This window comes from Trichosurus vulpecula, chromosome 1 (assembly GCF_011100635.1).
Source record: "Trichosurus vulpecula isolate mTriVul1 chromosome 1, mTriVul1.pri, whole genome shotgun sequence".
Taxonomy (NCBI): domain Eukaryota; kingdom Metazoa; phylum Chordata; class Mammalia; order Diprotodontia; family Phalangeridae; genus Trichosurus; species Trichosurus vulpecula.
The window spans coordinates 87,367,235-87,386,635 of NC_050573.1; the positions used below are offsets into that span (position 1 = coordinate 87,367,235).

At 45.6% G+C, this 19,401-nt stretch overlaps 1 protein-coding gene across 2 annotated transcripts in view; it reads left to right on the forward strand.

Annotated features, from left to right (window-relative positions):
* The first annotated feature begins 2,868 nt into the window (after nt 1-2,868).
* Nucleotides 2,869-19,401, forward strand: part of TSNARE1 (t-SNARE domain containing 1) — a 235,980-nt gene continuing 219,447 nt past the window's right edge. For both annotated transcript variants that reach the window (XM_036741455.1, XM_036741456.1), the window contains exon 1: nt 2,869-2,916. In XM_036741455.1, the coding sequence (XP_036597350.1) occupies nt 2,877-2,916 (40 nt within the window). In that variant the 5' untranslated portion in view covers nt 2,869-2,876. The remainder of the gene's footprint in view (nt 2,917-19,401) is intronic.

A 19,401-nucleotide genomic window follows, 5' to 3' on the forward strand; every position in this document is an offset into this window, starting at 1 on the left:
AACTTGACATATGTCAATAAATATGTATATTTCCACATACCACGAAGAACAAAGAAGATTGCATACATATATAGCTTTTGACAAAGTATCTCATAATGTTAATGTAGAAAAAATGGAGAGATGTGAACAAGATAATAGTAAAGTTCAATGGATTTAGAACTGGCTGATTGGCTAGATTCCAGGGGTTGTCATTAATGCTTTCTTGTCAAATTGTAAGGCTGTCTTTAGTGGAGTAACCCAGGGCTTTATGCTTAGCCCTGCACTGTTTAACATTGTCAGCAACTTAGATAAAGGCATTGATAGCATGGTCATCAGATTTGTATATATCAGAAAGTTAAGGAGAGAGTTAGCACTTTGTTTGACAGCCAAGATCCAAAGGCAGTCTTAACTGACTAGGACATTGGGCTGACATTAATATAATGTAATATAGTGGTGGTAAATGTAAAGTCCTGCTTGGGTTCAAGAAATCACTTTCACAAATACAAGAATTAGATAATTGTTTGTCTAGGGGAAAACATAAAGAACTGGATCTTTGAATCAAACTGCAAGCTTAATATAAATCAATGGAATGGCAGGACTGCCCGAGAAACTGATGGGACCTTGGCTTGTATTAAGAGAGAAACAGTTTCTGGGAATGAGGTAGTAAAGCCCTGCTAGACTGTGGCCTGGTCCAGATCCCATCTGGAGTATTTTGTTCAGTTTGGGACATTGCAGAAGGTCATTGATAAGCTGCAGAGTATCCAGAGGAGGACAGCCAGACTAGTGAAGCATCTTTGGTCCATTCTATATTGAGATCATTTGAGGGAATTGGGGGTACTTAGGTTGGAGAAGAGAAGACTCAGGAGGGACATGACTACTGTCTTCAAGTGTTTGAAAGGCTGCAAAGGAAGAGGATTAGGCGTGTTCTGTTCAGGCAGATCACAGGGCAGTTGGGTAGAAATTGCAAAGGGGTAGCTTGAGATAACATAAAAACTTCCTAATGATCAGAGCTGTCCAAAAGTGTATTGGGCTTCCTTTGGAAGGATGTGGGGTCCCTCCAGCTGGAGCTCTTCAAGCAAAGGTTGAATGATTACTTACCAAATATGTTGTAGAGGGAAGTCTTCTTATGATATATGTTGGATTCGGTCCATTCCTATGCAGAAATTTCATGATTTCTGAGAGGTTAATCTTAGGTTAACCACCAAGGGAAGATTTTTTTCAGCTAGAGCAAATCATGAAGACTGTTGAGTTAGGCTTGTAAGGGTTGTAATCTGTATTGGTGAAAGGAAGATCTTGATTCAGTGAGCCCCAGGGAAGATCAATGACTTTGCTCAAGGTCACGTGGCCAGTCACTGGCAGAATCCAGAATGGACTCCTAGCCTCTTGACTCATAGTCTGTGTTACCACTGGACCAGTGCTTTGTACCCGTTCTCTGTATGGGCACACAAATACATATTTAATGGCTCCGCATTGTCCCAAGGCTGGCGTGATGTTCTCCATGTTCTGGCTCTATTCTTCCTATCTAAAGTTATCTCCTTTTCATCTCCCATGCCTCTTCTGCTCAGGCCAAGACCTTCATTTTTACAATACCAGAGATATCCAGTTCATTTCAATTCAATGAACAGTTATAAAGCAGTCTTCTTATACTTGAACTTTACTCTTTGAAATATACCTTCAATACAGTGATGCTGTCCTCCTGGCTATTCAATGAACAAGATACTCCAGCTCTCTGAATATTTTCTCTGGCTGTCCCCCATGTCTGGAACATTCTCCTCTGCTCTGACTAGTGACCTTCCTGGCTTCCTTGAAGTCCCAACTAAAATCCCATCTTTTTATTGGTAGACTTCCCCAACCCCTCTTAATTCCAATGCCTTCCCTCTTTTAATTATTTCTAATTTCTCCTGGATAGCTTGCTTTGTATATATTTGTTTGCATATTGTCTCCTCCATTACATTGTAATCTCCTTAAGGGAAAGGATTGTTTTCTGTTTTTTTCTATTTCCAGTGCTTAGCACAGTGCCTGGCACTTAGTGCTTAATAAATACTGATTGATTGATTGTTAATAATCATTTCTCTCAGGACCGAGGAGGAAGATGACTGCCTACTTCCTGACAGAGGGCTGGGTAATGGACAGAACACTGTCCTACACAGCCTACACGTGAACCGGGCCTTTACTTGTAATGGGGCTTTGTTTGCCCCTCATTCATTCTCATTAATTGTTAACCAACCAGAGTTGATTGCCATCCTTTGAACACTCCTCTTCCAAAAGGACATATAAGCCATGATTGTCTTTGGTCTAAGAGAGACAGACAAATGGCCATCTTTTTATTAGTAAACCTGCTGGCCTTATTAATAAAATGGCCAAATTACCCAGAATTGATGTCTCTTGAACCTTTTAATTTCCACAGTCCCCTGACATCAAGGTCAGTCATCGCCTCCATCACAGTTCTTGAGGCTTCCAATGTAGTTTGTCTGTTATCGTAGGGATGGTTCTCCTGCTCCCTTCACTTTCATCTTTGCCAAAAACTGAGACCTTAGCTTGAAAAGGCCAAGGACCCCCACTGCATCCAGGGCCATTGCCAGTCATCCCAATCCATATCTGGCCACTGGGCCCAGATGGCTCCAGAGGAGAAAGTGAGGCTGGTGACCTTGCACAGCTCTCCCTCACTTAAATCCTACTCACTTGCAAGTCCTGGCATCACCCCCCTGATGTCATGGTCCTCTTCGAGAACGAAGGACAAACAAAAACACTGATTGATTGTACGCAAGGCATGGTGCTAGATTCAGGGGATAAGAAGAGAAAAACAAAATATTGCTTGTTCTCTGTGAGTTCATGTTCATGTTTGATTGGAAGAATAAAACAAGCACACAGCTGAGTTCATCCAGAACATCTATGGAATGCTGCAGATTCAAGAAAGAGAGGCCAAAGACAGGAGGGGTAAGGAAAGGCTGTGCTTCGGAGGAAGCTGGGGATGCTCAGGATGAGAGGCTGCCCAGTTTTATTCCATCTAACAGGCATTTATTCAGCATCCTCTGAGAGTCAGGCACCGTGGGATAGAGGGACACATATGAGGCAGCCTCTGCCCTCAGAGAGCTTGCTTGTATTTTGCTTGGGTTAATAACACATACATGGGTAAAAAAATGTAGATAAAAAGTAAATACACAGTAATTTTGTGGGGAGGACACTAACAATTTGGGGGATCAGAAAAGGCCTCATGTAGGGGGTGGTACCTGACCTTGGCTTTGAAGGGAGATAAGTACTCTAAGGGGCAGGTAGGTGGAGCAGTAGATAGAGTGCCAAGCCTGGAGTCAGGAAGACCTGAGTTCAAATCCAGGCTGAGATACTCATTAGCTACGGGCGAGTCACTTGACCTTGTTTGCCTTAGTTTCCTTGTCTGTAAAATAAGCTGGAGAAGGAAATGATATCTTTGCCAAGAAAACCCCAAATGGAGTCATGGAGAATCTGAAATGACTGAACAATAGCAACAAGTACTCTAAGAGACAGAGGTAAAGACAGCCAACTTTTCAGATATGAAGATAGATGGGAGAAGGAATGCCATTTTGGGGAATAATAGCAAGGAATCCAGCTTGCTTGGAATTTAGAGTGTTAGTGAATGAATGAATGAATGAATACAAACATTTATTAAGTGCTTACTATGTGCCGGGCACTGGGCAGTGTGTGTGTGTGTGTGTGTGTGTGTGTGTGTGTGTGTGTGTGTAGGGGGTGGGGCAGCAGAGGTATGCCTTCTCCTCCTCTTGACCCAGTCAGTTTGTAGGGTTGGAGGGCATGAAAGAAAGTGCTAGATATATGCTGGAAGGAATGGTCATAGATATGAGACCTTCTGGGGCAAACTCGGTTTCTATGATTACAAGACTATGGAAGGAGAGAGTAAGAGGAAGATGTCTTTCGTATGAAGGGCAGTTTGTTAAATATAGGATAGAAGATTCCAGAGGACGTAATAGAAGGGAGGGAAGAATGGGAGAGGGTCTTGAAAAGGGGTGGTGGTCCTTGTGCTGAAGGGATGAGGGAAATGGGACCAGCAGCAGGGGAAGGGAGTAAAGGAGTTTTTGTCCAGGTAGTCTTTGACTCAAAATCACAGAGGTTGAGGAGGAAAAGGTGGAGGGAGAAGGGGAAGAGGAGGAGAAGGAGGAGGATAGAGTTTGCTAAAATTTAGAAGGGTAAAGTTTACTAAATAGGACCAGAGATTGCCACACCCTTCTCAATAAGCAATGGCAGTTCATCCCAGGTGTCCCACTCTCCCCACTAATGATAATTTGACTTCCTTCCTCCAAGATGGTGGTGGACCTCTAGTCCTAGGCTGGGTCATGGTGGCTTGGTGACAAGAGGTTTGGTAATTGGGTATTTGATGGTTATGGAAGCCTGATGTGCTTGAGTTGATTCATTTCCTCTCCCCACTTAGCAACCAGGGAACCACTCATGTGGTGGTGGTGTTTAGAATATGGGAACGCTGTCTCCATGAGGAAAAAACAGCAGGTCTCTTTGACTGAACAGAGAGTGTTTGAAGTAAAATAAAGTGAAATAAGCCTGGCAAGGCAGGTGGGAACTAGATTGTATAGGGCCTTAAATGCCAAGTAGAGGATTTTGTATTTTACCCTAGAGCCACTGGGGAACCCTTTGAAGATTTTTAGGTAGGGAGTGGCATTGTCAGGATTATCAATTTGGCTGTTGTGTGGAGAATGGGTTGGAGAGGAAAGACATTAGAAGCAGGAAGATTAATTTGGAGGCTCTCACTGTAGTCCAGGCAAGAGGCGATGAGGACACAAACTAATGTAGGGGTATATGAGTCCTGGCCATACCTCTGCTCACTTTGCACCTTCCCTTGAACTCTACTGTTCTAAATCTTCTCCCATCCTTCAAGGCCAGGACCAAATCTCATCTCCAGGAATCCTTCCTGGATCTCTCTCCACCCACACTAATCTTGCCTTCCTCTGAACTCTTAAAATACTTATTTTTGTCCTACACAATGTTCCCAGTTGCTGTGAGAAATGAGTATTTCTCTCTTACATTCCATAAGTAATTATTGTATTAGGACCAAGGTTTTTCCCTTTTTCTACTTCCTCATCCAGAAACCAACCAATGTGGAAAATCCCTGTTAAAGATTTACCCAGGCCAAGATCTAATCAGACAATAAGAGGAACTCTTAAGTTTGGGCTAATGGGTGTATTCCTAATGGGTGTTTGCTCCCACAGGTCTTGGGAAAGGTTAGTTCTCTCTAATATCAGGACAGGTGATATGGAGATTAGTGTCTTCTTTGACCAAGATTTGAGTGACCTAAGTCACTTACCCCAAGACCTTCATTTTAGTATAGCCCACACCTCCCATTATGTTAACCAATCCGAGTTGATTGCCATCCCTCAGGAACATCTCCTCTTGGAAAGGCATATAAACTGTGACACCACTGCTATTAGGGGTCTTTGGGCTAAGAGAGATGGCCCAATGACCATCCTTTTATTAATAACCTGCTAGCCTTATTAATAAAATGATTAAATTACCCAGAAACTATGCCTCTCGAACCTTTTTAATCATCACACTGCTGTGATCTTTTCTTGGTGTTGAGTCCTCTTTTCCCAACAAGAATGAACTTCCAATCCAATCCAATCCAATCCAATCCACATTGATTAAACGCTGACATATGCCAGGCACTGCGCTAAGGATTGCAGATACAAATAATAAAAAAGAAAAAACATCCCTGCCCTCAAGGAGCTCACAGTCTAGCAGAGAAGGAGAGACAATACACGGAAGGAGGCAGGACAGAGGAAGGGGATGGGACACCAGGCAGAACACAGCTGGGGGCATCTTGATGCCCAGAGGAATTGAAGCCAGGCAGAGCAGCAGATGCAGAGTGGAGTGAGCTGAGAGTCCCCTTCCTGCCCTCTGTAAAGGAAGGCATTGGGAGGAGTTTGATATGCCATCCATCCGAGTGCTAAACAGAGGGCCAGGAGGAGGCCGAGACCTGTGTCTTCTTCCTCTGTCTTCCTTTCTGAGCAGCCACATGTAGGGCTTGGCACACAGGATGTAAAGGTGCTTGGTACTCACTTAGTCACCCATCTTTCCATTCATATTTATTGAATGTTGTTTCTGTATAGGGCCCTGCGCTCTGGGCTGTGCAGAGACAGAGACGAATTAGACGTGGTCCTGGTGCTCAGGGAGCTTGTAATACTGTAGGGAAGGCAAGAGCAGGTGCTATACTTTATTCATCTCTCCATCTTCCATGGTGCTGAGCACAGGGTGGGGCACACAATGGGGGGCAGGAAATGTTAGTTGAATGAATGAAAAGACACACATGAAAAGATATAACAACAGAAGATTCAAAGTGCAGTGCACGAGAGCAGTAATAGAGATAATAACATGGGCAGTCGCAGCTGGAAGGGGCCTTGGAGCATAAAATGTCAGACCTGGAAGGGACAGCAGAGCAAAGAATGCCAGCTCTGTGAGAGACCTCAGAACACTCAGTGTCAGAGCTGGGAGATACCTTAGAACAGGGAATGTCAGAGCTGGAGGGGCCTTAGAACAGAGAATGTCAAGGCTGGGAGGGACCTTAGAACGAAGAATGTCAGGGCTGGGAGGGCTTTAGAATATAGAATATAGAACACAATGTTAGGGCCAGGAGGGACATTAGAACAGAGAATGTCAAAGGTGGAAAGGGCCTTAGAACAGAGAATGTCAGGACTAGGAGGAACATTAGAATACAATGTCAGGGCCAGGAGGGACATTAGAACAGAGAATGTCAGGGCTGGAAGGGGCCTTAGAACAGAGAATGTCAGAGGTGGAGGGGGCTTTAGAACACAGAATGTCAGGACTGGGAGGGACCTCAGAACAGAGAATGTCAGGACTAGGAGGAACATTAGAATACAATGTCAGGGCCAGGAGGGACATTAGAACAGAGAATGTCAAGGCTGGAAGGGGCCTTAGAACAAAAATGTCAGAGGTGGAAGGGGCTTTAGAACACAGAATGTCAGGACTGGGAGGGACCTCAGAACAGAGAATGTCAGGGCTGGGAGGAACATTAGAATACAATGTCAGGGCCAGGAGGGACATTAGAACAGAGAATGTCAAGGCTGGAAGGGGCCTTAGAACAGAGAATGTCAGAGGTGGAGGGGGCTTTAGAACACAGAATGTCAGGACTGGGAGGGACCTCAGAACAGAGAATGTCAGGGCTGGGAGGGCTTTAGAATATAGAACATGGAATATCAACCTCATGTTTGTAAATTTGGGGCTCTTTTGTCTTGTCCTTTCCCTTAAGCCTCTGATCCAATTGGGTACTAGGTCCTATTTCCAAAAAACCTTTAGACGTTGTCTCTTCCTTTTCCAAGAACACTACTCCCGTGCTTCCCTACCAGCAACGGAGCTGTTACCATGGCTTTTTACGGGTCTTCCTGCGAAGGGTTTCTTCCTTTTCCCCACCATTCCCTCTCTAGTCTGTAATCGATAACCCTGCCAGAGTAATCTTCTCTCAGCCCAAGATGTGGTCCTGTCATTCCTTAAAAACTTCCAGTGGCTCCCTTGTGTCCTTCTATTAAAGTTCATTCACAATCCTCACTGCAGCCCCTTCCACCTTTGCTGCCCCCCTTTAATTGTTTCCCTTCATACAGCCGGTTCTGCAACCTCACGGGGCACCAGTGCGTCATGCTTTTATGCCTCCTTGCAGTTATTTGGTTTCCCTGTGCCTGGAATGCCCTTCCTCTACTCTTTGCCTACTGACTTTGCACAACCAAAATGCCACCTCCTGCAGGAAGCCTTCCCCAACCCACACACCATTAATAACTTTGCTTCAGGGAATTAGAGCAGCAGCCTGGCCTAGTAGATGATGGGTGGAGCCACGAGCGCCTTATGACCTTCAGCGGGTGACCTGCAGCTCTCGAGGGTCTAACTACAGTCTATAAGTCACCTAGAAGATGCTCATCCCTATTGGTCCAGGGAGTTCCTCTCTGGGACCTCCTACGGGCAGGGGGCATTTCTTCCTGGAACCTCCTTTGTGTAGAGGGAGTCTCTCTGGGAGCTCCTATTGGCAGGGGGAGTTCCTCATTGGCTGAGGAAATTCCTCTGGGAGATCCTATTGGCAGAGGGTGTTCTGTGGGAGATACTAATGTCAGAGGGAGTTCCTCTGAGACCTCCCTGCTATTGGTAGAGGAAAATTCCTCTGGGGGATCCTATTGGTAGAAGAAAATTCTGAGAGATTCCATTGGTGGAGAGTGTTCCTCTGCTCACTGAGAGCTCCTATTGGCAGAGGAAATTCCTCTGGGGGATCCTATTGGCAGAGAGAGAGTCCCTGTGGGAGCTGTATTGGTAGAAGGAATTCCTCTGGCAGCCTCCTTTGCCAATGAAATCTCAGCTGGACTCCATCCATCGTCTTAAGTGCCGGTTCTCTGTGCTGGTGGTGCATTCCCTCACTCAGCTGTGAGCCCTCTGAGAACACGGCCTGTGCCGTAGCCAGACTTCCTGCCTCCTTCCTCTAGCACTGAGTGATGTGCTGTTCCCACAGCGTGCGTTTAGTCAGCGTGGATTGTATGGGATTGCCGTGGAAGGGGCCTCAGAACAGCGACCCTACTGAGGGGGATATTCATTTTTTGCAGTGCTGTAGGGCTCTACGCTTAAGAAAAGCTTGGAGCAGGAAGGGACCTTAGAGACGACTGATGCCCAGTGCTTCCTTCTCATTAAAAAAATTATAGAAATAATGATAATTCAGGCCCAGAGAGGGGGAACAGATTGCCCAAAGTTGTATGCGGCGTCCCTGCTAGGACTCTTACCCAGGTGTCCTGGCTCGTCCGTTGTTCTGTCCACTGCAGATCACACAGTTCCCTCTGGATGTAAAGATTACGCTCTAGGCCTGGAGTATGGAAAAGCCTCTGAAGTTCTCACTAGTTGTATGTGTCCCTCGGCAAGTCGTTTAAATGTCTGCCTCACTTTCCTCATCTCTAAAAATGGAATCATAATTGCACGTGCTTCCTACGGTGGTTATGAGTATCAATGACATAATACTTGTAAAGGGCTTAGCACAATCATCATCATCGTCATCATCATCATTATGGCAGAATTCCAGGAGAAAGAAAGATTACTTTGGAGAATCGGGGAAGACTTCCTGGAGGATGCAGAATTTGAGCTAGGCCTTGAAGTGTGAGAGTAGAGGCAGGCTTTCCAGACAGAAGAGTGGAATGAGAACGTGTCAGGGCCCAGCTGGAACCATATATATCAGGCTGGGAAGAAGTTTGGAGCTGGACTGTAAGGGTCCTGCAACACTAGATTAAGGGTGTGGACCTGTGATTATAAACTCCAGGAAGGGAATGAACGCTGAACTTCGCATCACTGTCCCTCAGCATGAATCCAGGCTCTGCCTCATGCCCCGGGTGACCCTGGGTAGTCACTTCGCCTTTCAGGGTCTCAGTTTCCCTGTCTGTAAATGCAAGGGTTAGACTAGATGACCTTTCTTCTCTCTGGATCTCTGATCCTCTAATCTCTGTAATCCCTTCAGTGCATAATGAAGAAGCTGAATCAGATTTGTTGAGTGATCCTAAGATTTTGAGCTGGAAGAGTCCTTAGAGGTTATCTCATTAAGCCCTGGAAAATGAGGCCCAGAGAGGGGAAGGGATTTGCTCAAGGTCACACAGCCAATGAGTAGAATATCAGATTTTCAAACCCAGGTCTTCTGACTCAGAATCCGCTTCTCTTCCATTCGACCATATTGAATGAACCTTAGGCAATGGGGAACCATGGAATGCTAGTGGGGGAGGCTGGGGGAACTTAATGACAGCGTCTTTATGGAAAGGGATGGATCTAATCTCTGCTGTGGGGAATGTCTTTGGATTATGGATTCTTCTTGGGGTGGGGGTGTATGTCAAGAGAAGGGGCCACCTATGTTAGTTTTCTTATTGGGAGACAGCATAGATAGAGGGACCCCAATGGGTGGTGGGGCCAGGCTCCCTTTTGCACAGCATGTTTCTTCTATCTGCTGTCTCTTTGTGAACTCTGGGTGTTGAATGGCCTCAATCTCTCAGTCCGCTAAGCAAATACAGGCGCATTACATATTCCACTGAACAGCAAAATTAAATTTCAAGTCAGCTTAGGAGCCTGGGCTTCAGGCTTTTCTCTCCCCTCCTCCTTCTCCCCAACCTGCCACAGGTCATGAATATTCATCTCCTTTTACTTTCCCAGGCCTGGAAGGAGGGGAAATCAAGGGGCTTCATTCCCTGTTTGCCCCTTGGCTCTGTTGGAGCTCGTCTCTGGCTGTGGCATGGGCCAGGGGCAGAGCCTTATCCACACTTCGCTAGCCCCAGATGGCAGTTCAGAGCCTTGGATTCTTGCCCCTTTACTCCTGCCGGCTCCAAGAGTGACCTTGGCCAAGTCACTTAAGCTCTGGTCCCCAGTTTCCTCAGCTGTGACTAGGGGAGAATTAGTTCTGCTGTGCCCTACCTCATAAGAATAACATGCACTGCAAAGAACTGTGCTTTCACCGCTGGGGTGTTTGCTCCACTGATGCAAATCTCAACCCCTTTCTGTGTTGGGTAGTTAATACTTGACTTAATTCATGAATGACTGGGGCTGGAACCAATTTCTTGCCTGTTGGGCAGCACTGGGTGATGAGCCCCTCCGATTTTAGCCCAGGAGAGCAGTGTGTTTTGGACACTGGATCGGGAATCTGGACACCCAGTTTCTCTGTACTGGTTCTGACACTTATTAACTGTGTCATCCTGGACAAATATTTTCCTTTATCTTAGGGTTGGACTAGATTCAGTGCAGGGGTGGGGAACCTGCAGCCCTGAGGCCACATCTGGCCCTCTAGGTCCTCAAGTGCAGCCCTTTGACTGAATCCAAACTTCACAGAACAAGTCCCCTTAATAAAAGAATTTGTTCTGTAAAACGTGGACTCAGTCAAAAGTGCTGTACCCAAGAACCTAGAAGGCCACATGGTTTCCCACCCCTGATGCGGTGTCTTTTGGTATCATAGATCTCTTTGGCCATCTGGGAACAATAGCCAGAATTTATATGCTATTTTAGGGTTAGCATAGTGCTTTACAAATATTATCTCAAATTATCCTCACAGCGACGCTAAGTAGTAGGTGCTTTTAACCCCACTGTATGGATGAGGAAGCTGAGGCCAAGAGAAAGCTGACTGATGGGCCCAGAGTCAAACAGCTAATAAATCTGAGGCTGGGTTTGAGCTCTGCTGTTCCTAGCTTCAGGTCCAGCACTCTATCCACAGTGCTATCAAGTTATCTTTAAGTAATTGAAGGGAATACAAAATTTCAGCTTGAGGTTAGTGAAAATAAAGATGCAATTTTTTTAAAGCCATGTTCATAAGGCCCCCTGGAATCTCTTCATGTTCCAGGATAAGAACCCCTGGACTAGATGATCTCCAAAGTTTCTTTCAGCTCTACGTCATTCAGTAAACAGGCGTTTATTAAACTATTACTGTGTACCAAGCCCTGTGCTCAGGTCTGGGGGTACAGATCCAAATGAAAAGAAAGACAGTCCTTGCCCTCAAGGACCTTCTGTTCTAATGGTGGAGCAGAGGAAGCTGAAAGGGGGTGGGCTGAGGAGGTTTTGGGCCATGATGGAGGGATCCCAGACACAGCCTGGTGAGGAATGGAGAGAACTGGCCTGAGCACCCTCCTTCCATAGTGGCTCAGGGAGGAACCGCTTAGTCAGAGAGGAGGGCTTCTGATTGATGAATTCCAGGGCCAAAGAGGTCTTCTGGGGTGAGGTGGGTAAGTCTGGTAGGATCCTACGGAACCTCGATTTTTCTGAGCCCCAGTTTATTCCTATGAGAAGCTGAAATACACCAGGCACCGCCCACGTCGCAGGAATATTGTGAGTGAACCTCTGTCCTGTTTGAAGTATTTGAGCAATGTGAGTTATTTGCATTCTTATTAGTTGTCCTCGGAAGCCAGACACAGAGTTCATGGCTGGGTGGGCGCTTTGAAGCCTTTCCAGCTTGGCAGGACCTGCTGATGGAGCACATAGCCTTGAAGCACAAAGGGTCAGCTCAGTATCACCGGGAGGTATCCGAGGAGAGGAGCCACAGAGGTGTAATAATAATGAGAATTGTTTTTATTATTCTCTATTCCAATTTTAGCACCTTCATGTGTTATAGCCTCCACTGGAGTGAGGATGGGTCGGCCTCATGCTGTGTTTTCTTTGAACTTGTCTCTTGACCTTTGGCTGTGGGACAGATATGAGCATTTCTCTCCTAACAGCTCCGGGGAGGTGGTAGGGCTTATTACCCATGTTTTACAGAAAAGGACACATAATCACAGAGAAGTCAATTGACTTTGCCAAGGTCATGGAGCACCAGGATGCCTAGGCTGGTCAGGAATCTTTCTAGTATATATATAGCACTTTACAGTTTGCAAAACACTTCATACGTGTTATTTTGACCCTCACAATGACCCTGTGAAGTGAGATTTATTATTACTTCCATTTTACAGAAGGGGAAACTGAGGCAGAGATGTTACGTGACTTACCCAGGGTCACACAGCTGTTAAGTGTCTCAGACCCAGTTTAAAATCAGGCCTTTCCATCTCTAGCATTCTCTCCACTGCACCACTTATTTGCCCAGTCACTCACTTCCTTGAGCCTCAGTTTTCTCATCTGTAAAAAGAGACAGTTGGACTAGAGATCTAAGATCCCCGACTCTGTGACCCCTGGACTCAAAAGGATTTCAGAATAATGAAAGTGCAATTCATATACTATTGTGGCCCGCCAGAGAGAGCGCCTTTCTTACGGTCTAAAAAGCTTGTACTCTAGTTAAATCTCACCTGCCATTTTGCTGTGTGACCACAGGCTAGTCTCTTCATCTCTCTGTAAAACATTGCCCAGCTCCCTGTGCAGCCCCAGGTTCACAGAATCTTATAGTTGAAAGGAGGAGTGATGTTGAAAAAAACCTTCACATCCTTCACCAGGCGACCTTCACCCCACCCCTTGCCGTCTCCTTTCCTTGGTTCTGATTAAAGAGCCCGGAGAGATCCATTTCTCAAAGTGAGTTCATAGGTTTGTAGATGTAGGAGGTAAGTAAAGGAGTCACCTTGTCCAAACTTCTCTGTTACAGAGGAATCCTGTGGAGGTTGGTCGACTGGCCTCTAGCCCTGGTAAGCAGCCAAGCCGGGATCAGGCACTCCAATTGTAAATCATTGCTTTATCATACCAAAAAAAAAGACCTCTAAAGTGGTAAGGGCAGAGAGGGACAGGAATAAGCACTTACATGGTACCTACTATGTGCCAACCACTATTTACAAATATTATTTCATTTGATCCCCACAATACCTTTGCTAAGTAGGTGCTATTATTATCCCTATTTTACAGTTGAAGAAATAAGAGGTTAAGGGACTTGCCCAGGGTCACACAGCTAGTAAGTATGTGAGACCAGATTTAAACTCAGATCTTCCTGACTGCAGGCTCAGCACTCTATCTACTCTGCCACCAGTTTCATCTGATACGTAGGGCATCAGTGGTCACGTAGACCAACCCATAATTGAATTTTATCACACTAATAGCAATAACTAGCATTTATATAGACAGTACTTACGTGACAGGCACTGTGCTAATCACGTCACAGTTGTCTTATTTGGTCCTCACAACGACATAGGTGCTCTTATTATCCCCATTTACAGTTGAGGAAACTGAGGCAGAGGATAAAGGACTTGAACAGGGTCGTATGGCTAGTAAGTGTATGAGCCATATTTGAACTCTGGTCTTCCTGACTCCCAGCCCAGCACTCCATCTCTTGTGCCACCAGCTGCATCTGATGCCTGGGGCATCAGCAGTCATTTAGACCAACCCATCATTTTAACTCTACCACTTTGCTGGAAAATGGTCCTATAGCCACTGATAGGAACTCATTTCTTGAGGCAGCCTATACCACTTTGGACATAAATTGTCAGGAAGTTTATCCTCTAGTTGAGCTGAAATCTGCCATGTAACTCCCCACCCCGCCCACAACCTTACCTTCTTGGGTCAAGCAGAGCCAGTCAGATCACTCCATGGCATAACAGCCCTTCAGCCGTTTGAAGGCATGATGGTGTCCCCTTCAGTCATCTCTTCAGGCTTAACCCTGTGCCAGATATTCTCAGGCTGTGGTTTCCAGCCCCTCCCCATCCCCATCCTGGTCACCCTCCAGTTTCAAAGCACTTTGTGAACATTAAAAACACTACACCAGTGGAAGGTCGAATACTAATCACTGTTATTACTAACTATAAATCTGTGATTTAAATCAGCGCTTGTCCTGCCCTTTAGCAGGAAATCATCATTCAGAGAACCAGTGCCTTTCATTAAAGCTGTCTGTGCTAGAGTCCTCAGGCTTTCACTAATGCATCGTGTGACCTTGGGCAAGTCTCTTCCTCTTTCTGGGCCTCAGTGTCTTTGTCTGTCAGTTGTGGAAGGACGCTAGATTAGGTGCTTCCTAAGGTTCCCTCCACTTCATGTGTTCAGGTCATTGGGATGTACGAGAGCTCATAGTTCTTGGAGCTGGAACGGCCCTCAGTGGCCATCTCGTCCAATCCCTTCATTTTACAGGTGAAGAAGGTAAGGCCCAGGATGGTTAGGAGCTTGCCCAAGGACTGGGGCATTGGGAAGAACCCTGTATGGGTACTCAAGAGTCCTTGGTTTGGGCACTGACATTGTCACAAGTTCACTGTATGACTTTTGGCAAATCCCTTCCCTGCCCTAGGGCTTAATTTCCCCAGGGTCTGAGCCTTAACCCTCCAACTCTTACTGTTTCCCAGAATCCCAGAGTGAGTCACGGGCTGTCGTAGAAAGGTACCTTAGAGTATAGAATGGCAGAGCTAGAAGAGGCCTTCGACAATACTGTTAGATCTGGAAAGGACTTTAGAGGTGAATTAGATCAACACCCGTGTTTTACAGGCCAAAGGCAAGGACTTGCCTATATTCATCCAGGGCACAGTTGATAGGAGGACCAGGTTTTCTGATTGATTCCACATCACTTTCCACTATACCAAGCCTTCTCCAGCTTAAGCTCTTTGTCTTCTTTCTTCCTCTGGTTCTTAGAACAGGCCTGTTGGTCCAGCTTTCCTGGAAGAAGGTGTTATTTGGGGAGTTTGAGTAGCTGAAGGCCTTTGAGGCCTCTCCTGTCCAGGTTACCAGCCCTTAGGTAATCATAACTCATGATGACTTTGGTGGGCTTACCAGGTGGACAAGGGATAGGGAGTGTATCATTAGAAGAAAAAAAATGTCTTCTCTGAAGTCAGACTATGCACAGCTGTTTGAGTTTTTATATATCAAGTTCTCTTGGAGGTTTTTGGTTGAGGAGTTTGAACTTCATTTGGGAGACAATAGGGAGCTATTGAAGGTTTTTGAGTAAATGGGTAACATGAGCAGATCTATGCATAAAGAGATTATTTTGGTAGCATTATCAAGGATGGCTCTGGCAGCAGTATGAAGGAAGGAAGGGGGAGAGAAGAGGCAGGAAAACCTGTGAAGGAGCCCCTAATGTAGTCCAGGCAGACAGGTAATAGTAATGAGGACCTGTGCTAGGTAGGCAATAGTAGAGTCTGAGGGACTGGAGAGGAGAGGACATATGGGTGGGATAGAGTCAAGAGGAGCCAGGAACTGATCTGAGATGAGCAATGAGGAAGGTCAGAGGTAATCTGGAGGTTGTAAAGATGGGAGCAATAGTGAAGTCTGGGCTAGGGCAATCTTAAGTAGGGAAGAGAAGAGCTCCCTCTTATGTGAAATTGTAGCTTCTCTTCAGTAGGTGGTAAATTAGCCTTGATCACTGAGCTCCATAGGAAGGTTTGGAGATTGCTTATGCACAGACCATTCAGAAGGCCAAAACCCTGTGCATTCTGGCCTCAAGACGGATTGGCCTGACCCTGTGAAATCTATTTGAGAGAAAAGTCTTGGGGTTCTTAGGATACAGGCATCCCCTTCGTATTCTGCACCTGTCCTGCCCTGCAAGATGGCCAGTGTCCTGCATCTTGTCTCTGGTCTCCTGTGATCCTTAGGAGCTCATAGTCTGAAGCAGGGAAATTATATAAGCAGATCTGTGCTGAAAGAAGGCTAGTCTGACAGTGTGTGAAGAAGGATGGATTGGAGGTAGGCAGACCTCTTGGAGCCTATCACAATAGAAAGAGATACAACCCATTTCTTTGGATCCTCTGGGCGGGGAGGAGACAAGAAAGAAACAACTGATAGTGACTCTGAATGTTATGTTTTGTGAATCATCCTCATCATCATCACAGCCCTTGCAGTCATAGCCATCTTCTCCACCACTTTTATTATTCCCACAGCCATCATCACCACCATCACCATTATCATGACCACAGCCATTACTAGCACAGCCATCATCACCACCATCATCACCGCCATCACCATTATCATGACCACAGCCATTACTAGCACAGCCATCATCACCACCATCATCACCGCCATCACCATTATCATGACCACAGCCATTACTAACACAGCCATCATTACCACCATTATCACCACCATCATCACCGCCATCACCATTATCATGACCACAGCCATTACTAGCACAGCCATCATCACCACCATCATCACCACCATCACCATTATCATGACCACAGCCATTACTAGCACAGCCCTCATCACCACCATCATCACCACCATCACCATTATCATGACCACAGCCATCACTAGCATAGCCATCATCACCATCCCCATCACTCCCATGCTCATCATTGTTGCAACTACTGTTGTCAGTATTGGTGCCATCATTACAGTCATCGCCATCATGGTCATTGGCATTACCATCATTATTTTCTTTGTCACCCTCACTATTACTATTATCACCAAATATTTTCTGGTCACTAGATTTCTATAACCCTGTTTTAGGATTGTAAAGAGAAGATTGCATATCTTTAGGAATCTTTCCATGAGACATCCACACATGAGACAGTAAACAAGGAATGAAGAAACATTAATTTTCTCTGAATGGCTAGTGTGCTATTTGTAACAGGTACACGATGCAAGAATGGGCATAGATCTTCCAGTCTTCCTGGGCATAGTAGCCACATGAGGTATGGAGAAGCCAACTCTTCCCTGGGCATATTAAGCATGATATATCCAAGGAGACTGACTAGTATTTTATGACTCTTAATTTGTTGTCCTTCCTAGGGCTATGTTTGCAGTTTATAGGGGCCTTCAATACCTCAAATATGAAAAAATAAGCAATGGTGGGGTTTAATGGTGGAATTTTAGGCCCTGTGGAAGCCTTGGTGGAGGAGAGGGAAAGGGGAGGGAAGAGGTAAGAAGAACAGGGTTCTGTATTGTGTGAGTATCAACTACAGACCAGCCGCCTGCTACCCTTCTCATAGACCAGTTGGGATGGAGAGACAGAAGCAAGTGATAACATGCTTATCATTCACAGTGTGGCCTCTACATGACCTGCTCCAGCCTTTCTCTTCCTTGTATTTGGTGACTTTCTGCATGGAATCATCATTCCCAGAGCCAGGAGGAAGCTGGAGGGAGTCACCGTGAATACAGTGGGCATCTGATCCCAACACAAAGTGGCCCATATGTTTTCCTGCATCTTCACTGAATTCTCTTCCATGCCTGGAATTCTCTCCCTCCATATGTGAACTTCTTGGCTTCCCTGGATTCTTTCAGATGTCAGCTAAAATTCCATGATCTACCAGAAGCCGTTCCCAATCCCCTCTAATGCTATTGCCCTCTGTTGATTATCTCCAGTTTATCTTTTCTATATCTTATTGGTACATGCTTGTTCACATGTCTCCCACATTAGAATGGGGGCTCCTTGAGAGCATGGACTGACTGTTTTTTGCCTTTCTTTGATCTCTATCACTTAGCACCATGGCTAACACATAGTAGGCACTTACTGCCTGATTGCCGGAGAGGCTGACTCTGTGGGCACCATGCCTTGCACATAGTAGGCACTTAATAAATGCTTATTGTCTGATTGACTGACAGACTAACTGTGTAGTCAGGAAAACTTAGAATTTGTTGGTCTTTTGTCAAGTAGTCTTTGAGCTTCATCTATTCCGCCTTTCAGGTTAGAGCATTATACAGTCCCAGACTAATGGAACATCAGATATGGAGGGGTCTTTAGAGACTTTAGACAAATGATCATGTAGGCCCTGCCTGAGTGCCTACAATGATGGGTAACTAAAGGCAACCCATTGGGCCATTGGACCCCTGTGGTTGTGCGTAGCTAGTTCTTTCTTATACTAAGCAAAATAAATCTCCCTGCCGTTTCCTGCCTTGTGCTTAGTTCTATCCTCTTGGGCAGAACCTGGGCAGAACAAGTCTGATCCCTGGGCTCTGAGACAGCCCTTCAGAGCTTTGTAGGCAGGGATCCTATCACTCTAGATTGTAAAATCTCTGAGGGCAAAGATGCATCTAAGCTTTGTATCTTGTCCAACCCAACTCACCTTCCTCTGCCAAGCCCCAGATTCTGCTTCCCTATCCTGGTGCCCATTTTTAAACCTTCTTTTCCTTCTTATTTCTCTTGCCATAAATACTACCCATCCTAGTCTGCCAGAATGTCTTCTAAGATTTATTTAGATAGAAATGGAGATTACACAAATCCAGAGAATTTGTAGACACCCAGAGAAGCCACCTGTTTCCTATACAAGCTTAGGAAAATCACTTAATGTCTTTGGGCCTTGGTTTACTCCTATGTAAAAAGAGGGTGCTGCACTAGATGACCTTTCATGCCCATCTGTAATGTTCTGTGTTCCAAGGCTCCTTTTGGCTATAACAGTTTATGTTCTGTTTTCTTGGTCTTTCCAGGCTTATTTTATATTCCTCCTCATCATAGGCTATGGTCCATCCACACTGGCCTTCTTGCTGGTTTTCAAAAACAGCATTCCATTTTCTATCTCCAAGCCTTTGTATAGACTGCCCCCCATGTCTGGAATCCACTTGCTTGCCACTGCTGCCTCTTAGAATCCCTCATTTTCTTCAGAGCTAAGATTAAGTGTAACCTCTTACCCAAGTCCTTTCCTGATCCTCCTTAGCTGGCAGGGCCTCCCCCAACTTTTACTTTGCATATGTTTTGCTTTTACTTTTACATGTGCCATGTTGTCATGGGAGAATGTAAGCTTTTTGAGGGCAGGGACTGTTTCATCTGTATCTTTATATTCCCAGAGCCCAGCCCAGTGCCTGACATATTTCTTGTTTAGTTGTTTCAGTTGTGCCTGACTCTCCGTGACCCCATTTGGGATTTTCTTGACAAAGCTATTGGAGTGGTTGGCCATTTCCTTCTCCAGCTCATTTTACAGATGAGGAAATTGAGGCAAACAGGGTTAAGTGACTTGCCCAGGATCACTGAGCTAGGAAGTGTAGTGTCTGAGGCCAGAAGGAAGATAGATCTGCCTGATTCCAGGCCCGGCCCTCTATCAGCTGCACCATGTAGCTACCTGTTACATAGTAGAGGCTTAATAGGCATTTATTAATCAAATGATTGGT